At 34.0% G+C, this 20,392-nt stretch overlaps 2 protein-coding genes across 3 annotated transcripts; both read left to right on the top strand.

Annotated features, from left to right (window-relative positions):
- Window positions 1-2,270: 2,270 nt before the first annotated feature.
- LOC124821027 (WRKY transcription factor WRKY24-like) lies at window positions 2,271-5,475 on the top strand. Its single transcript, XM_047292824.2, has 5 exons — window positions 2,271-2,530; window positions 2,927-3,103; window positions 3,708-4,273; window positions 4,390-4,557; window positions 4,828-5,475. The coding sequence occupies exons 1-5, from the start codon at window positions 2,342-2,344 to the stop codon at window positions 5,204-5,206; spliced, it is 1,479 nt and encodes a 492-aa protein (XP_047148780.2). The 5' UTR covers window positions 2,271-2,341; the 3' UTR covers window positions 5,207-5,475.
- A 2,537-nt stretch (window positions 5,476-8,012) lies between these two features.
- On the top strand, window positions 8,013-13,060 carry LOC148190909 (putative disease resistance RPP13-like protein 1). Of its 2 annotated transcripts, XR_015782975.1 has the most exons (3): window positions 8,013-11,899; window positions 12,410-12,547; window positions 12,667-13,060. XR_015782975.1 is itself a non-coding variant. In XM_088101997.1 (2 exons), exon 1 carries the CDS (start codon window positions 8,139-8,141, stop codon window positions 11,877-11,879), a length of 3,741 nt encoding a protein of 1,246 aa, XP_087958123.1. In that variant the 5' UTR covers window positions 8,013-8,138; the 3' UTR covers window positions 11,880-11,899; window positions 12,410-13,060. The 2 variants fall into 2 exon arrangements, 1 of the variants encoding a protein (XP_087958123.1); XM_088101997.1 differs by having other exon boundaries at window positions 12,410-13,060.
- The last annotated feature ends 7,332 nt before the right edge of the window (window positions 13,061-20,392 follow it).

Here is a 20,392-nt window from a genome sequence, read left to right as displayed (position 1 = left end):
GGCTCAAACATGAGCCGAATATAGTCTAAGGTCAAACGCTACCAAGACCGAGTGCTACTAAGACCAAACGCTACCAAGACTGTGTGCTTCTAAGACCGAACGCTACCAAGATCGAGTGCTACTAAGACCGAACGCTACCAATACCGAGTGCTACTAAGACCAAACGCTACCAAGACCGTGTGCTACTAAGACCGAACACAAGAGGAAGACCACCCACACTTAATACCAAACGGTCATGAACTGGTAAGGCTCTAAAGAGATCGACCCAGTTATGACCGAGAGCAAAACAAGGCCAAACGGTCAACACTAACCATTTCAGCGTTCTGCATAATTCTGTAGAGCTTCTGCAGAATTATGAACAACACCTAACATAACCATTTCTAACCATTTTTACTAACTTCTAACACCCTTAATTCTTGTTTTATACTTAATTAAACTTATCTAGGTGATTCTAAACATTCCTACTACCATTCTAAAGTGATTAAAACTCAATTTCAACTTTAAAACACCAATTTTCCCCAACTTAGGGATCCAAAACCCAATCCTACTACTTTGCACCTATTTTGATCAATTTAGTGACTCAAACAAGTCACAATACACTAGCTAAGACTGGCCCAACAGCCCAATTGCGCTTTAGGCCCCAAATGCCCAAAATCACTACCTCACTTCCCCCAATTTGCCCTAAAACACTATAATTTCACTTAACTTTCCATTTCATTCAAGCTATAACAGATTTATCACTCCAAGCACTTCCAACACGCCCAATTACAGCAGCTAGATTCAACCAATTCAGTTTACAGACCTCACGCTACAGTTTCATACACCACACGCATCAACATGTATGACCCAATTTACTTTAGAGCTTAAACAAGCAAACCAAACAGCACACTCATTAAATAATTTAACATTCATACAAATAATGGAAGCAAATTCAAAATAATATCTAGCTCCCCTTACCTTAGGGTTTCACAACTAAGCTCACAACTTGATTCAACAGTGCCTGACTTAGCAAGAACTCAACCAAACCCTACAAATCACCCAATGGGTGATAGAACAGCTCTTTAGATCTATGTTTTGACAAGAAATTGAAGGAGAATGTTTCTAGTTACATGAAATCAGTAGAATAGCACGCCCTAGGTTCCAAAACAGAGAGGAAAAGGGAGAACTACTTACCGGTCCGAATGAAAGAAGTAATCGGTTCAAAATAAAGCCCTCTACACTATGGACACTAGGGCACCACCTAAATGGACATGCATTAAGTTAGTGAGTGTGAAGGTTAGAGAGAAGGCAGAGGAACTTGAAATTTTGAGTTATAGAGAGAGGTTGGGTGTTTATGCTAATGAACCAAGATATATTTATAATCCATTTATATTAAAATAAAATCTGGTCTCATTAGTATAATAAACATATTCACTCTTTTAACCTCTTTTCCAGGTTCTCACAACATATACAGAAAAATATAATTTTAAAGGCTAAATAATTAAACGTCCGTAGAAAAATGAAGTAACAAATTGAAGTAATTTTTAAAAGAAAAAGTCTAGAAAATAAATTTCATTAATTTTTTAAAGTTAAAATTTGTTTAGATTTATTTAATAATAGTTAACAAAATTTAGATTTACTTAATAATAAAAAATAATAATGTATATGTCCAAATAAAAAATTACGCATGGTTTTAAATACATCATAATAAGATTTCATATTACTATTATTATATTTCTTTTGAATAATATTTTATTTGATAACTTGGTAAAAATTTATTTGATAAAAAAACCGTGTCGTTGCTGAGTCTGCAAATTCCATGTAGAAAAGATGCCACATAAGGAGACAGATGGCGAAATTTCAGGCTACATTTTCTTATAATTAGAATTTCCCTGCCTTCAGCATTAGCATGCACTTACTCTATCAATAAATCGCAGGGGTTTGATTTATCGAACGACCATCCATAAATTAAAATTCAAATACACAATTGAAGTGCGAATCATCTGATCTATATTAACGGTCATGATTCATCTAGTGCACGAAGATGTAACAGAGTAACCGCAGGGTCAATATCCTCTGCATGTTTGAGCCGCCACTTTGGCAGTGCTGTGTAATAATTATGATAGGTAGCTGAGTCAAGTCAAACCCGCAACCCTTGACCCATTTTTGATGTGCTTTTTTTTCCACGGTCAAAGGTCAACCTTTGGCTACTGAGTCGTAGCTTCCAAAGACATGGGTGGTGTGCATGCCATAGCACACATAAATAAAGTGCATCACTTCCTCTCTTTTCTCTCTCCATTTTCAAACTCAACAACAACATCAAAAGCATCAACCTTCTTCATTCATACCTCATTTCTTGAGCATGTCTTTCAGTTTCACTGACCTACTTTCTAACAGCAATAGCTTAACCCTGGATGATGATCCTTTTGGACTTGAATTTGCTAACACTTTCAAACAACTTCAACCTCTCCCTTCTTATTCTGAGTTCCCACCTGGTTTTGCTCCAACAACACAGTCATTGAACTCACCCCTCTTGTTTTCTTCTCGAAATGTAAGTTTTACCATCAGTTATCGCCATTATTGTACCTGATGAAAAAGTGTTTTTCCTTTGGGCATAGTAGTTCTGCCACCTGTTTATCGGTGATAGGATTGACTTTCATAAAAGTTATCTGTAGTTTTGTGCTAAAGTACTGTCGGAAGAATTCTCCTACACAATTTAATAAAAATAAATATGAAATCTGAGTTCCCTCTAAAGATAGCATGTAATAATAGTAATAACTAATAGTTCTTGTTATTGGTCAATGAAATGTTTTTTGTAACGGTATGGTGTTCTTGTTTTATATGTTGGTTTAGAATTTGAGGTGGTCTTTTGTATCACTCCAATGTTATGTTCTTTTGGAAAACTAACTGTGGGGTATTTTCGTTTTGTGTGTTTGGTTTGGTTCAGGTTCCTGCATCTTACTCAACTGAGTCATCTTCCAGCATGAACTTCAACATGAGAAACAGTTCAACTGTGGACCAGCTAGGAAACAAGGAGGAAGAGAGAAACTACTCTGACTTCTCTTTCCTAACAAAAGCAAACCACGTGCCTCTCTTTCAATCTTCCACAAGCATGTTTCAAGTGGTAAGTTGTATTGTTTTTCTATATAAATTTGACTTAAAAGAACATAATTTGGGGTGTATTTCTTTTTCTGGTTATTTATTTGATGATTCAGGGGTGTGAGACCATTTCTTGTTCAATCTGTTTACCTTGACTTGCTTGGACCAATTTGTCTCATTAGCATATGCTATTTATTTCATTACCATATGCTATTTGTTTAATCTGCTGTCTTCTTTTAGTTCTTCACTTTTCTTGATTTATTTAATTTTGAATTTTGGTTGGTACAAGCTTGTTTGAACAATTCAAAACTTAGACTACGGTATTCCAAGTTGACTGAATCAAACTTGAAAGTATATATGTCCGTGCATGTTCTCAGAAATTCTTACCTACTTTCAATATATATATATCTCTTATTTTATGCCAATTGATATAAATTTTGTAGGTCATTTCTGTCTGCATAATAAAACGTTTCTGAAGATCACTTGGCTAAAATTAAATGCCATTGAACTTACTTAACACATAAGAACTTATCAGCAAGTTTCCAAGTTGTTGATTCTTTGGAATGGAATATGTTACTCTTGGATTTACTTAATTATGTTTTCTAATCTTTGTTCCACTTGAACAACAGGAGCCATTAAAGAAACAGGACACAATGATATTCAATGAAGCTGCAAAGCAAACAGATTTCTCATCTGAGAGGACAGAAACAAAATCTGAATATGCAACAACTCAGGGCTTCTCCACAGAAGTTGTCTCAATCAAACCTGAAATACAAAGCAATTCTACTTCTGGGTCTGTTCAATTTAACTCCAACAATGCTTTTAAGTCCATTAGAGAACAAAGGAGATCAGAAGATGGGTACAATTGGAGGAAGTATGGAGAGAAACAAGTGAAAGGAAGTGAGAATCCACGCAGTTATTACAAGTGCACTTATCCAAATTGTCCAACAAAGAAGAAAGTTGAGAGGTCTTTGGAGGGACATGTTACCGAAATAGTATACAGGGGAAGTCACAATCATCCTAAGCCACATAATAGAAAAAATGGCTCTCAATCAATGCATCAAACTTCTTCATCCTGTACCATCTCTGGGATTTCAGATCAGTCTATGGGAGAGGAAGACTTTGAGCAAACATCACAAACTAGTTGCTCTGGAGGTGTTGATGATGATGACTTTGGTCATGAGGCCAAAAGATGGTAAGATAAGCAAATGAAAGATACGTCACTCAAATAATCTTGTATTATGGGAAAGAAACTACATGATGAGCTTGATTTCAGTGTGACTAATTATGATTATGATTCTCATTTTCCAGGAAAGGAGAGAATGAAAATGATGACTATTCTAATTCCTCAGCTGGGAGTAGAACTGTTAAGGAACCTAGAGTTGTGGTTCAAACCACAAGTGAAATTGACATACTTGATGATGGATACAGGTGGAGGAAATATGGACAGAAAGTGGTCAAAGGAAACCCAAACCCAAGGTATTTCCATTTTTCAGATGGTACTAGAAGAATTTAACTGTCATACAATGTTATTGTAAACATTTTTATTATGAAGGCCAATAAACATGTCATATCTGATGATCAGTCATACTCTCTTGGGCATTTCAATCATGATTATTCTGCCAAGTGAAGTTGAAATAGAACTGAAGAAAACAAGCAACACCCTTTTGCTATATGCCTTTTTTAGTGTTGCAATTCATCATTACCACCCCATAAGGTCATGATTTACTCAAAACATTCTTTCTGCAGGAGTTACTACAAATGCGTTGCCCCAGGTTGTCCAGTGAGAAAACATGTTGAGAGAGCTGCAAATGACATGAAAGCTGTGCTAACAACCTATGAAGGGAAACATAACCATGATGTTCCTTTAGGACGAGGAAATGCAAGCTATAACAGAGCTTCTCTAAACAACAACACCAGCAATGTAACAGCACCTGCCCCAATAAGGCCTTCAGCAGTGAATAATTATTCTAACTCAGTAAATTTCATCAATTCACTCCCAGACACAAAGCTCTCAGCATCTGCAAATCAAGAAGCTGTTCCGATGGACATGTTGCTGAGCCCTGGAAGCCTAGGATTTTCGTCTAATGACTCATTCCTTCAGTCTTTTTTTTCAAAGAACTTCTAAATTTGGAAGTGGACACTTGAACCTTACACGTGATAATATCACTGATATAGTGTTTTTGTATAGCATATAGGAATAGAATAAGAAAATCATGGGAATCTACTAATTTAGTGTACTAAGATTAGAGACTAGAACTGCAGTAAAGCTTGACAAAAGTTAGGCCTTATTTCAACTTTCAATTTAGTAATAGGAGACAGAAAACGTGTTGACTTTGAATTCCATTATTCTTTTGTTGCTTCTGTTTTATAACGAATAAAAGGTTTCTTTTGTTATGTCTCACTACATTCATTTACTTTCTAAAGTTTATGCTAGTCTTGGCAATTTCTAGTCTGGTATGCAAATGTCTACTACTATTATGTCTCAGTGATTTTTGTGTGTTTTTGTAACATTTCGATCAAAGTTCTGTTTTTTTTCAAATTATGAAGTATTCAGCTACTTCTAGTATGGCTATTGGAGTCAAGGGATGAAGAAAATTTGAGAAAGACCAATAAATTGAATTTGTAAAGATTTTGTAGTATCAAGTTTATGTGTAATTTTTTAATAATCCATTGATAAAAATTGTTCTCATGTTTACTCTTCAGGACTTTTCATCAATTGGCATGTGAGTCCATAATTCATCTCATGAATAATTTGTCAAACTCTAGAAGAAAAGCTAATATTATACTATTTTAACTATTATTATATTATTAGATAAACCTTGTATAAGTCCTACTAAATAATAAATGAAATTAAATAGATTAAAAAATAGCCTTTCATTGAACATGTGGCCATTAAAGGTCAAAGTATAATAATCAAAATTATACTATTAAAAAAAAGACAGTTCTAATGTTCATTTTTTTCAATCACTACAAAATCCCAAATTAGGGAAAACTATCAACACCATTACCAGACTGTATACTGGGACAAAAGAAATTTGTATTACAATCTCATATTATTACAACCTTTGCAAACACTCAAGAAAGAGAGAATGATATAAACATAATAAACATTAGGGGCAAATATATACAAGAAAACTCACTGCTTTTAACCTTAAAGCAATAAACAATAGGTTTGTTGGTCTTTTTCCATTTAGCTTTATCATTTCTATTCAATGTAGCATTCACACTCACACTCGAATTACTAACACTTGCAACACTTGAATTACTAACCATTGCAACAAGTGCAAAGACTTTAAAATGAAAGCGGATTTTAAATTTCTTATACTCAATAGAAAGTTCTTTACTTATATTCAGTGATAGGAGAAAAATTTAACTACTAAGGGTGCTTATGTATAAGTTTGTGTTGACAGTTTGTATCTTGATATGACAATTGATAGTGCTATACACCAGAAGGCAAAACAGGAGAAGGCAATGGCTGCAGCTGAAGAGTTTGTAAATATGCTGTCAGCAGTTTCCCTCGTTCTATTTGTTATTAGCGGAAGATGTTGATGATAGCAAGATATATGCTACAACCAGAAACCAAACCGTTTTCTAGCATTTCATAATGAAGCAAAAGACCACTGAGAAACTTATTTTTAATTGCAAAACAAAATCATAGTATTATTATGGTTTAATAGCCAATTTAGTCCCCACTTTGGTTGAAAAATCTCAATTTAGTCCCTCGTTATAAAAGTGTTTTACATTAGTCCTAACTTTTAAAATAGTGGGTCAAATTGGTCCCTTTCGTTAAATATAAGTTAACGAAATTAATGGATGACGATGTGACACAGCTTAAAGCTGATGTGTTAGATTGGTCCCTCGTTAGCTTTAAGTTATGTCACATCATCATCCATTAATTTTGTTAACTTATATTTAACAGAAAGGACCAATCTGACCCACTATTTTAAAAGTTAGGACTAATTCAAAACACTTTTATAACGAGGGACTAAATTGAGATTTTTCAACCAAAGTGAGGACTAAATTGGCTATTAAACCTATTATTATATTAGAAGCATCTTAAGTTATCATTGGTTGGTTGAAGAAATAAGTTTAGAATTTTGTTCCTTCCTAAAAGGATAACGCCAAAGAGAAGTATGAAGTTTCCCAATCCACACTTTTAATCGTTACTTGCAAGTCTAACTCACACTTGTTAGGTTAAACTTCAGTCTGCCACAGCCAAATAGGACAAAAAGCTTAATGAACAAATTGAAAACTTTCATTTTTTTTATGATCAGTGTTGTGAAACTGCTCACTGCACTTTGATTTCAACACTGAATTTGATTTTGAGAAATTGAATTTGGGTTTAGAAACAGAACATCAATGAAATGAATGTGATGGAAGAAAAAAAAATGCCAAACCTGATATCTAACAAAATCAATCAACCCAACCGATCTTTACTGAATCATGTTTTTCCCAGTGAAAAGTTCGTGAAGTTGACAAAATACTTGAACTTCACTTTATACACTAGATAGAATTGTCACGGCCAGCATGTATCTACAATCCAAAATTCCAATTTAACTTTAAATACTATATATGTAAAAGAAAAAATTAAACACTCAACTGATTAAATTCTATAATTATATTTCCTATATACTTGTAGGAAAGCAAATAAGCAAAAAGCTAGGTAAAATTAATTTAGATTAGAAATACTTCTACAAAATGAAAAACTATTTCATTTAACATGTCTTGATTCTCAGCAGTTGAATTTTTAATTAATATATCAATGGGAAGTTTTCAAGAGGCATCCGACCATGAACCCTATCTTTGAAAACGACAAACCAGTAGACTTTTCAACTAAGCATCTTCAATTTCAACCGTTAAAACTTTTAATATATATCCAACGGTTTATTTTGATGACAGGTACGGACGGAGCTTAGAAAATAGAAATGAAGAGAGTTAAGAGAACTCTCCTCCTATCAGTTCAACTCATCCAGAACCAGCCCAGTTTCTTGCAGCCAATTCCTTTCCTTTGCGTTTTTGTTTGCTACTCCGATCATCACTTGTTTTGTGTTGAGATCATGGCATTAGCTGTGGTAGGTGGTGCGCTCCTTTCTGCTTTCTTTGACGTTCTTTTCGACAGGCTGGCCTCCCCTGAGGTTCTCAACTTTATCCGAGGAAAAAAGCCTGACAAGTTGCTTCAAAAGGTGAAAACACAGCTCATAGTTGTTAGAGTTGTGCTTGCTGATGCCGAGAAGAGACAAATCACAGACTCCAATGTCAAAGACTGGCTCGATCTTCTCAGAGATGTTGTCTATGAGGTTGATGACTTACTTGATGAAATTTCTACTAAATCTGCTACTCAAAAGGAGGTAAGCAATTCATTTTCTCACCTTTTCAAAACGAAGAAGATTGTTAGTATTACTAAGTTGGAAGACATAGTTGAAAGATTAGATGACATTTTAAAACAAAAAGAGAGTCTTGATTTGAAGGAGATTCCAGTGGAGAGCTACCAGCCATGGAAAGCTCAGCCAACATCTTTGGAAGATGGATATGCTATGTATGGTAGAGAGAAAGATAAGGAGGCCATAATGAAGATGGTGTTAGAGGATAGCACCAATGGTGAAACAGTGTCTGTGATCCCTATTGTAGGCATGGGTGGGGTTGGAAAAACCACTTTGGCAAGATCTGTGTTCAACGATGGCAAATTGCAGCAGCATATATTTGATTTAAAGGCATGGGTTTGTGTTTCTGATATATTTGATATTGTGAGGGCCACAAGAACCATGATAGAGGAAATTACCCGAAAGCCTTGCAAATTGAGTGATCTAAATGCTCTTCAACTTGAGTTGATGGACAAACTGAAAGGTAAAAGATTATTGATTGTGTTGGATGATGTTTGGATCGAGGATTGTGACAATTGGAGTAGTCTTACAAAACCATTTCTAAGCGGGAATAGGGGCAGTAAAGTTCTGATCACAACCCGCAATGAAAATGTAGCGGCTGCAGTGCCTTTTCATACTGTTGAAGTATATCATCTAAACAAATTGTCAAATGAAGATTGTTGGTTGGTGTTTGCAAACCATGCATTTCCTCTCTCAGAAGCCAGTGAGAGTAGAGGAACTCTAGAAAAGATTGGAAAGGAGATTGTTAAAAAGTGCAACGGGTTGCCGTTAGCCGCACAGTCACTTGGAGGAATGTTGAGAAGAAAGCAGACTATTAGGGATTGGAATAATGTACTTCAAAGTGACATTTGGGAACTTCCTGAAAATCAGTGTAAAATTATTCCAGCACTCAGAATCAGTTATAATTATCTCCCTCCACATTTAAAACGGTGTTTCGTTTATTGCTCATTGTACCCCAAAGATTATGAATTTGAAAAAGATGAACTGATCCAGCTGTGGATGGCTGAAGATCTTGTAAAAGCAGCGAAAAAAGGAAAGACTTTAGAAGAAGTTGGTCAAGAGTATTTTGAGGATTTGGTTTCGAGATGCTTTTTTCAATCTTCAAGTCGGCGTGGGGGTGATTACTTTGTAATGCACGACTTCATTCATGATCTAGCAACATTTCTTGGTGGGGACTTCTATTTCAGAACAGATGAACTTGGGAAAGAAACCAATATAGACAGAAAGACTCGGCATTTGTCATTAACAAGATTCAGTGATCCAGTCTCGGATATTGAAGCTTTTGACACAGTAAAATTTCCTAGAACTTTCTTGCTAATCGATTATAAAGATTCCCCATTCAACAACGATAAGGCACCGAGTATTATAGTGTCAAGGCTTAAGTACTTGAGAGTTTTATCGCTTTGGAAATTCCGAAGTCAACTTGCTCTGCCTGATTCCGTTGGTGAATTGATACATTTGCGTTATCTAAATCTCTCTCGTACAAGTATAGAAACTCTGCCGGAGTCACTGTGTAATCTGTGCAATCTACAGACTTTGAAGTTGTCTTATTGCTCTGAGCTGACTAAGTTGCCTAGTTCCATGCAAAATCTTGTAAACTTGCGTCATCTTGAAATTGTTGATACTCCCATAAAAGAGATGCCTAAAAGAATGGGGAAACTGAATCAATTACGCACCTTGGATTGTTATGTTGTGGGCAAGCATATAGAGAATAGCATCAAAGAACTGGGAGGACTTCAAAATCTCCATGGTAGGTTTTATATTAAGAAATTAGAGAATGTTACCAAAGGCGAAGAAGCATTAGAGGCCAGGATAATGGATAAGAATCATATTAGCCATCTACACTTGGTATGGTCTATAGCTAATGACAATAGCATCGACTTCCAAGTTGAGTTAGATGTACTCAGCAAGTTAGAACCTCACCAAGATCTGGAAGCGTTGTCCATAATCCGTTATAAAGGAACCAGATTTCCGGAATGGGTGGGGAATTTTTCCTACCTCTACATGACAAGTATAGGTTTATATAATTGTAACAACTGTTGCATGCTTCCTTCACTTGGGCAACTACCGTCTCTCAGGAACCTTCGTATTTCAAACATGAACTCGGTGAAGACTATTGATGCAGGCTTTTATAAGAAGGATGATTGTTCATCTGTGACTCCCTTTCCATCCCTTGAATATCTACTCATTTATAATATGCCTTGTTGGGAGGTGTGGAATTCTTTTGATTCAGAAGCTTTTCCTGTGCTCAAGAATCTGTGTATAGAAAACTGCCCCAAACTAAAGGGAGATCTGCCAAATCACCTTCCTGCTCTGCAAACACTCGGGATTAGAAATTGCGAGCTTCTTGTCTCTTCTGTCCCAGGGCCTCTCAGCCTTCGGACAGTAGAGATACATAAATGCAAGAAAGTAGCGTTTCGTGAGTTTCCTCTTTTGGTGAAAAGTATAGAAGCGGAAGGAGGCCCAATGGTGGAGTCCATGATGGAGGCCATATCTAACATCCAACCTACTTGCCTTCAAACTTTGAAATTACAAAATTGTTCGTCAGACATATCTTTTAGAGGTGGTCTTCCTACGTCTTTGAAAACTCTTGATATCAGAGGTATAAACAAACTGAAATTCCCGTTGCAACACAAACACGAATTACTGGAATCACTTTTAATAATTAATAGTTGTGATTCGCTCACGTCCCTTCCATTGGCTATCTTCCCAAATCTCACTAGTCTTCAAATCACAAACTGTGAAAATATGGAATCACTTTTGGTCTCAGGGTCAGAGATTTCGAAGAGACTGAACACTTTTGCGATTGACCACTGTCCCAACTTTGTATCATTCCCGGGAGAAGGATTGTGTATGCCCAATTTGACTCGTTTCAATGTTTATAATTGTGAAAACTTGAAGTCGTTGCCAGATCAGATGGGAACTCTTGTTCCAAAGATGGAATATCTTAAAATATCCAACTGTCAACAAATTGAGTCATTCCCTGGAGGAGGTATGCCACCTAACTTGAAAACAGTTGAGATCAGAAATTGTGAGAAACTATTAAGGGGCCTAGGATGGAAATCGATGGACATGGTTACCTCTCTCATTGTGTGCGGTCCATGTGATGGCATCAAATCCTTCCCAAAGGAGAGTTTGCTGCCTCCCTCCCTTGTGTCTCTGGATCTAATTGATTTGTCTAGTCTGGAAACGTTGGATTGCAAGGGCCTTCTCCATCTCACATCACTCCAACAATTAAACATTGAATGGTGTCAAAAGCTGGAGAATATTGCGGGAGAAAAGCTGCCTCTCTCTCTAATAAAATTAACGATATATGAATGTTCCTTGCTGAAACAACGATGCCACAAAAAGGACCGTCAAATTTGGCCTAAAATCTGCCATATCCGTGGGATAAACATTGACGGTAGATGGATTTAACGAGCATGGATAATGAGAAGGTAATTCTCCTTCTTTCCTTACATCATCAACCTCTAACCATGAAAAACTATTTTTGTCTGTGTTATCTTTTCATTTCTTGTCTTTCTCCTTTCAAATTTGACTTAATTAATATTGCATTCAACCAGTCTTAAGTTAGTTAATTGTTCAGTTTCATTGACTGGAATCGCAAGTTTAAAGGAAACCTAATATTTTGTATATATGTTATTTAGCGTGAGCATTCATGTCATTTTCTATTAAACGTAGTCACTGCAGAAGTGAGTAATGGTCTTTTATTTTTCTTAACAGTCTTTTTCTGTGTGGTCAGTGTCAAGATTCTGCTTAGTACTATAGTGAATATGGGAGACAGATAATTTTCACTGAAATTTCATATAAAGGGGGTAAATTGAAGTAATTTTATCCATTCATGTTTCCTAAACACGAGTTTATAATTGTCTTATATAAAATTAATCAAACAGCGTGTTGAGGTCAAAACTAAATTCATGACTAGAAATGTGGTATTTGTTTTTCAGACATGCTGTATTGGCTTGGAGAAACTGCAGCTGTCCATTGTAATGTACTGCCCTCTACGAGGTCATCACTTTTGTGTTTCACTTATGGATTCGAGTTGAATACATCTGAAAGCTGTATCGCATATGGATTGAGTTCTGGCAAGTAAATTCTGTCTTTAACGCCAATTCAGACGACATATATTTATGGAAGTCAAATAAATTTTAGAATGAAATTCAAGCTCAGTTTAATCATGGCCATGAATTTCTTTTCTTTTCAGGATACATACTTGTAACCAGCCAAACAGTTCAACCTTGCGTAATTTTTTCATAGTAGAATAGTAAGCATCAAGTAGTGTGCTGAGCTTCATATTATATTCGTAGCCAAAGGCCCGTGAACCAACTTATCAATTGCACCTCAGGTGATTTGAAATGATAATAAATTACAGTTGCTGTCTATTATCTCTAGGAGAATTTCCAAAGAAAGAATTGTAATTAACAGGGAAATAAAGAAAAAGACAAAAAATTGGACAGTGCTCTTTTCACATTTTTATATTTTATTCTTCTTCCTATGTCTAACATCAATTTTGTAACTTATGTATATATCATATGGGTTCTATTAAAGGAAGTCATTGTAATTTGAATGACTCTACGACGGTGGACTAAAACTTCTCACATTTGTTTATTCCCCTCACCCGTTTCCTCTCCCGAATAATTATTTGCAAATTTTATGTTTTCTTATTGATACTGAATTCAATGATATATGTGAAAATGCAAAGTTACCAACATTGACATTATACCTTTTTCATAAAAAGTTGTTTGTGTGGATCAACTTTAAACATGTTCTTTAAAGGATCTTTGATGAAAACAAAATGTTACAAGGTCCTTATGAAATAATGAAGAACCAAGCATTCCAAGTATAAAATAAACATTTATAAGCTTGATGTATATCATAAAATACTTATATTTCTCAAACAAAATATATTTGTTGTCTGAGTAAAATCTTATTACACGAAGTATGCAATTTCGTATTTGTTCAAGCAAAAATTTATTAAAGCGCTTGCATTTATCCATATAAGCCTAGTAACAAATAGTGCCTACGTCTGAGATGAAACACACAACAAATAGAGCTTACATCTATGAAATATTAAAATGTAATAAAAGTTCTAGAATATTGTAGAAAAATCTAAGATAGAAAGAAAAAAATCAAAAACATTCTGTATAGGTAAAAATCTAAGACATTCCACATAAGTTGTGGCTAACATGTTTTAGAATAATCTATGGATCTATAAATACTCATGTACTCTATCATTTAATGAAGACAAAAGTTGAAGGAGTTGAAGGAAAACAAATAGAAGGATTCAAGGGCTTAATTTGCTCTTCAATAAGTAGTTGATGAAACAATTTTTTCAAGGATAATTTGATGGCATACCGCCTAACCATGGCCGAGCACTTTCAAAAAGAGTTGAAGTCATTTGTAGAAGATGGGTCTAGACTCTATCTCTTGGGCCATCATGAAGCTTTTAGAGTTTTTGGCCTTGTATTTTGAGCCAAGTAATCTAGAATTTATTTAGGCTTTGTATTATAAGCCTAATAGTGTGGATTTAATTTGGGTCTTGTATTTTGGAAGTAGAATGGAAATCGATGGCCATGGTTACCTCTCTCAGTGTGTGGGGTCCATGTGATGGCATCAAATCCTTTCCAAAGGAGAGTTTGCTGCCTCCCTCCCTTGTGTCTCTGGATACATTTGATTTGTCTAGTCTGGAAACGTCGGATTGCAAGGGCCTTCACCATCTCACATCACTCCAACAATTAAACATTGAAAAAAAGCTGGAGAATATTGCGGGAGAAAAACTGCCTCTCTCTCTCTAATAAAATTAATGATATATGAATGTCCCTTGCTGAAACAACGATGCCACAAAACGGACCGCCAAATTTGGCCTAAAATCTGCCATATCCGTGGGATAAACATTGAAGGTAGATGGATTTAACGAGCATGGACAATGAGAAGGTAATTCTCCTTCTTTCCTTACATCATCAACCTCTAACTTCTTAAAAACTATTTTTGTCTGTGTTATCTCCTTTCTTGTCATATTACCAGTCTTAAATTAGTTAATTGTTCAGTTTCATACTTGACTGGAATTGCAAGTGTAAAGGAAACCTAACATTTTGTATGTATGTTATTTTCCGTGAGCATTCCTATCATTTTCGATTAAACGTAGTCACAGCAGAAGTGAGTAATGGTCTTTCAATTTTTTTGACACTTTTTCTGTGTGGTCAGTGTCAAGATTCTGCTTAGTATTGTGATGAATATGGGAGATAGATAATTCCACTGAAATTTCATTTAGAGGGGTAAATTGAAGTAATGTTATCCATTATTGTTTTCTAAACACAAGTTTATAATTGTTTTCTATAATAGTTAATAAAACAGCTGGTTGAGGTCAATTAAATTCATGACTGAAGGGTGGTATTTGTTTTTCAGACATGCTGGATTGGCTTGGTGAAACTGCAGCTGTCCATTGTAATGTACTGCCCTCTACGAGGTCATCACTTTTGTGTTTGATTTATAGATTTGGGTTGAATGCATCTTGAGAGCTATATCCCAGCATGCAGAGGTTGAATATCTCATTGTGCTTATTATTCGCCCTCCTATAGTTAACGTCAATTTTGTAACGTATATGGGAAGTCGTGATTTCAATCTTTACGTAGAATGCAATTTGTCTTTATTCTTCCGTATTGTTATTACTTACTTATCCTCCTTCGATTTGCTTCATTGTTTCTTATTTTCCTTAGTCGAGGGGTGTTTTCATCAGAGCTCATGAAGTTCATTGATAAGCAAAAATTAAACTTTGCTCAAAATCCATATGTATATACATATATGGGTTCTATTAAAGGAAATCATTGTAGATTGAATGTCTTGTCACGAAGGTGGACTAAAACTTCTCACATTCTTTTATTCCCCCTCACCCATTTCCTGTTCCGAAGAATTATTAGCAAATTTTATATTTTCTAATTGAATCTGAATTTAATGTTATATATGAAAATGCAAAGTTCGCAACATTGACATTCACAAAAGTTGTTTGTGTGAATCAACTTTAAATATGTTTTTTAAGGATCTTTGAGGGCAAAATGTTACAAGGTCTTCTTGAGAAATGAAGAAACAAAAGCATAAAATAAACATTTATAAGTTTGATGTATATAACAAAATGTTCAAGATCTGTATTTGTCAAAGAAAGTATATTTATTGTCTGTTTAAGCAAAATCTTATAAGAAAAAGTATACACATTTGTGTTTGTTCAGGCAAAAGTTTATTAGACGAAGAGCATAAGCCCTTGCATCCATCACATAAGCCATATAACAAATAACGCTTGCATCTATCATATGAAGCCCTTAACATAGCGCTTACGTCTATGAGATGAAGCACCAATGAATGCCTTTGATCAGCCACACAAGGTGTCCATTAATAAAATTTGGTTTTACAGTTTGTTGTTTAAGCATAAAATCAATATCAAACAAAATCTTTTGAATTTTGATCTAACTACTAGTTGGATTAATACATTATCAACTTATGTTTCAACATAGAAAGTCGTATACAAACAAATGATCTAATATTTGTTATATATTTATGTTTTGTATGTGAGGTATAGGGTCACAATCAAAACACTCCACATCACACTTTTCTCGAAAACTCACAATGTCGCTTTCATAGTCTTGGGTGCAAGGTTATCCTAAGTCCTTAATGCTTCTTTTCCAATTTGTACGTGGGTAGTTGCTAAAGGTATTTCGATACTCAAGTCAGTAATATGATCATTCAGTTAGCACAATAAAATATTAAATTCCCAATAAATGCAATCATCTATCTTCTTACCTGAAACTCATATTTATAGGTTTTAAGACGAGATTATAATTAACATAGGGTTAATCATGGCCCAATAACCGGCAAGCACACTTTACCTATAAACTTGATTATTAGAGATATTTAAGCATTTGGATGATCGGTCAGCTAGTCTCTTGACTGAACAGTTGTTGGAGTAGCAGGGTTAAGGTACATTTTGACATCTTCCAACTGTAACACACCATTTGATCGTTTGGATAAGTGCTGACCATACGATACACATGCCCCAAAGCTCGAGCCTATATCTGGCGTTGGGGTTTGTGAAAGGATTCCTTGTCTTACATGGCTTAGCAGTTAGCATAGGTGAGCCAGTCGTTCCTAACAGATCAATTACTCTTCAAAAGTGCATAAAAGTGACTATTGGTTAGAAACACGTGCATCACTTGGCATTTTGCATCTAGAGGAAGTTGTAGAAGCGCACAATCTGAATCGTCAAATGCAACCATATCTAACGGTGGGTGGCCCACGATGGTTAAGAATTATTTTCCTATAAATAGGAGTGGTCCCTCCTCGTCAATTTTACCATTTTTCTCTGTTTTCTCTGCATACCAAACGATCTTTCTTCATTTTAAGTAATAAAAATGTCAATTGTTCAACTATCTTCGTCTAAAGAATCATCGGGAAGGGGTGGTAGGAGGCTTGTGCTAGTTTGTACTATGATGGGTAGAGATTGATGCCAGAAAGAAGGGGGTGAAATGTCAAGGAGCCTTGTGGGTGATTATGGGTTATGGGTGGGCTCCCCATGAAGTGGACGAGTATGTTACTTATTTTCACATGGGAAGGAACCTAGAGGACTGAGTCGAACGGATGCACCCACTTATAGACTATGAATTGGTCTTATCTTTAGTCGATGTGAGACTTCCAACAAAATTGTTGGTATGTAAAGAGAATGAACAGGTTTACCACGAGAAGGGAAACAATGTTAAAGATTTTTTCTTCATGTATATTTTCCCTTTCGGCCAGCTGAGGGAGTTTACCATGAGAAGGGAAATAACTACTGCTCTGCACTTACTCCAATGCACTGAATGGGAAAGAACCGGAAGAAAGGATATCTTCCATTCAAAGCTTTTGATGCAAAATATCATACTGTAGGTGTGGTTTCATCAGTGGTAAATGGTTCCACTGGGTCCTCAATGATCAAATATGCATAAGAGAAGCTTCAATACCTATGGATTGAATGCTGACAAGTAAATTTTATTTTTAACGCCAATTCAGATGACATATTTATGGAATATTAAAGTGTAATGGAAATTTTAGAAGAATATAAAAAGTGTTAAAGATAGAAAATATAATATAAATTCTAATTCTAGAATATTGTAAAATGTTTAAAATAAAAAAAGATCAAGAATATTCTACCTAATTAAAAATCAAAAACATTTCGCATAAGTTTGATAAGCTTTTATCTTCCAAGCTAAAGGCCCGTGAACCAACTTGTCAATTGCGCTTTTATCTTCCTGGCCAAAGACCCGTGAACCAACTCATCGATTGCACCTCAGGTGATTTGAAAGGATAAATAAAATTACAGTTTCTGTATATTATAGCTTTAGGAGAATTTTCGAACAAAGAATTAACAGGGAAATAAAGAAAAGACAAAAAATTGGACAATCTTATATTACTTTTATATTTTATTTTTCCTCATATGAATGCAGTTCATTTCCTATCCTGATTTTGGGAATTTGTCTTTATTCTTCCGTATTGTTATTTCTTATCGTCCTTCGATCTGCTTCATTGTTTCTTATTTTCCTTTACATTAGACGCACAACTTTTGACGCTTAACATCAAAGTAGAGGGGTGGTTTCATCAGAGTTCATGAAGTTCATTGACAAGCAAAAATTAAACTTCACTAAGAATCCTTATATCATATAGGTTCTATTCAAGGAAGTCATTGTAATTTGAATGACTTGCTACATAGGTGGACTAATCCTTCTCACATCCTTTTATTCACCTCTTACCCATTTCCTGTCCCGAATAATTATTTACAGATTTTATGTTCTTATTGAAACTGAATTCGATGTTATATGTGAAAATGCAAAGTTCGACATTGATATTCTGCCTTTTTCACAAAAGTTGTTTTTGTGGATGTTCTTTAAAGGATCTTTGATGAAGACAAAATGTTGAAATGTCCTACATTTATAAGTTTTGAGTGTATACCATAAAATCCTCAAGACATGTATTTGTCCAACAAAATACATTTATTGTTTGTTCAAACAAAAATCTTATCATATGAAGTATACACATTTGTGTTTGTTCAAACAAAAGTTTATCAAATGAAGAGCATAAGTAAAGCGCTTGCATCCATCAGATAAGTCACATAACAAATAGCGTTTGCGTTTATCACTTGAAGCACACAACACATAATGCTTACGTCTATGAGATGAAGTACATATCAAATGCTTTTGATCAACCACACAAATAATGTCCATTAGGCTAAACTGGACAATGTCATACACAAACAAGATCTAATACTTGTTAAATTATTAATATTTGATGAATAAATTAGATCATTTAATTTGATAAATCTAAAGAATTAATTTTAAATTGAATGTTATTGTATCTTTAGCTAGCCCTTTATGTAACTAATATAAACAGAAGATTTTCATTGAGATTTGTTATATGCTAACAACATTTTCATATTTATTGCCAATAAACTATATATTAGTACAACAAATATGGTATTTCAATCAAAACGTTTATATGCATAAGATAGAAAAATTAAAAAGCACTTAAATATAATTTCTACCCTTCGAAACAGAAACACTTTTAAATAAAATAACAAATTTTGTTATATATTTAGAAATATACAAGTTACTGTTTTCTTATTGATTTGATAGCAACAAAAAATATTGTTAACTAAATGAAATATAAGCTTGATTCACAAATTTGGATATTTTCAATTGTGTACTTATTAAATTTTTGGATTGAATATATTTTTAATTCCTGTGAAATTAAAATCAGTTCTTCTTCCAAATTTTGGTATATATATTTTGACCTCCAAACTTGAATTGAATGAATATGATTATTTTAATTTAATAACATTTATTTTTTGAAACTTGTTAAAGAGTGTTCCAAACTCACATTTGACTAGGAACATGTCAAAACAATATAAACAACTTAAACGTCAACTTAAAACACATTTGATACATAAAAAGAAATTAATGTAGTTGGATCAAAAAGACTATATCTATTTAATTTTAAAGTTTGAGAACCAAATTATATCAAATTTTAGGATAATAATTAATAAATTTTAATTTCAAAATTTATGGACTAAAAACTTATTTAATCCTAAATTTATTTGTTGTATTACTAAAAAATTTATATCTTTTAATTGTGTCTCTATCGATTAATTTTTTCTATTAATTGGATTATGTGATATTTATATTTACTTTTCATCTTCATGTATTAAGAAATATGAGGTTTTAATGCTAAGCGAGAAACAAATTGAAAACATGTTGGATAGCAAAAGCCATTATATAGAAGTCATTGAGAAACACCGTAATTTTGTTATTCAACATATTTTCAATTAAAGCAATAAAAATTTGTTTGTCGTTTTATATAAAGTCAAATTTTAAATAATTCTTTCATGATTAATATTTCTTTTAAAACAAATACTCATATAAGATTCACTAATAATTATTGTTTGATCTACATGTCGGATATCATGATACTTGTCCTTGTCTCATCAGCAAGCGAATAATTAAATATGGTATTCATTACTTGTAAATATATATTACTTGCATATATCCATTCAGAATATCCAGTATCTTTTGTAAATTTTATATGTTCACATCGGTTAGTACAATGTTTTTTTTTGTCATTCTTATATTAAAATGCAATATTATTTATATTAATCACAAAATCTTATATTTTTTAACATGTGGAAACAAGTAAACAAGATAACTAAAAAAACTTAACAATCATATTACTTGAAAAGATTAAATAACAAAATTTCTTTTAAAAAACGTTAGTATATCTTAAGTGTAATTAATAAGAATATAGGTAAAATACTTAAACGATTTTACTATTTATAATCTAATTTCTATGTTTGTGGGTCTTTACCTAAATGGGCTTGAACTTAGGCCTAGTAGATTAGTCAGACCCATATTCAAAAAGGA

The sequence above is a fragment of the Vigna umbellata genome, chromosome 11 (assembly GCF_029865625.1).
Source record: "Vigna umbellata cultivar VRB3 chromosome 11, Vumbellata_1.0, whole genome shotgun sequence".
Classification (NCBI taxonomy): Eukaryota; Viridiplantae; Streptophyta; class Magnoliopsida; order Fabales; family Fabaceae; genus Vigna; species Vigna umbellata.
The sequence above is the reverse complement of the archived record's forward strand: the minus strand, read 5'-3'. Positions and strand labels throughout refer to the sequence as shown.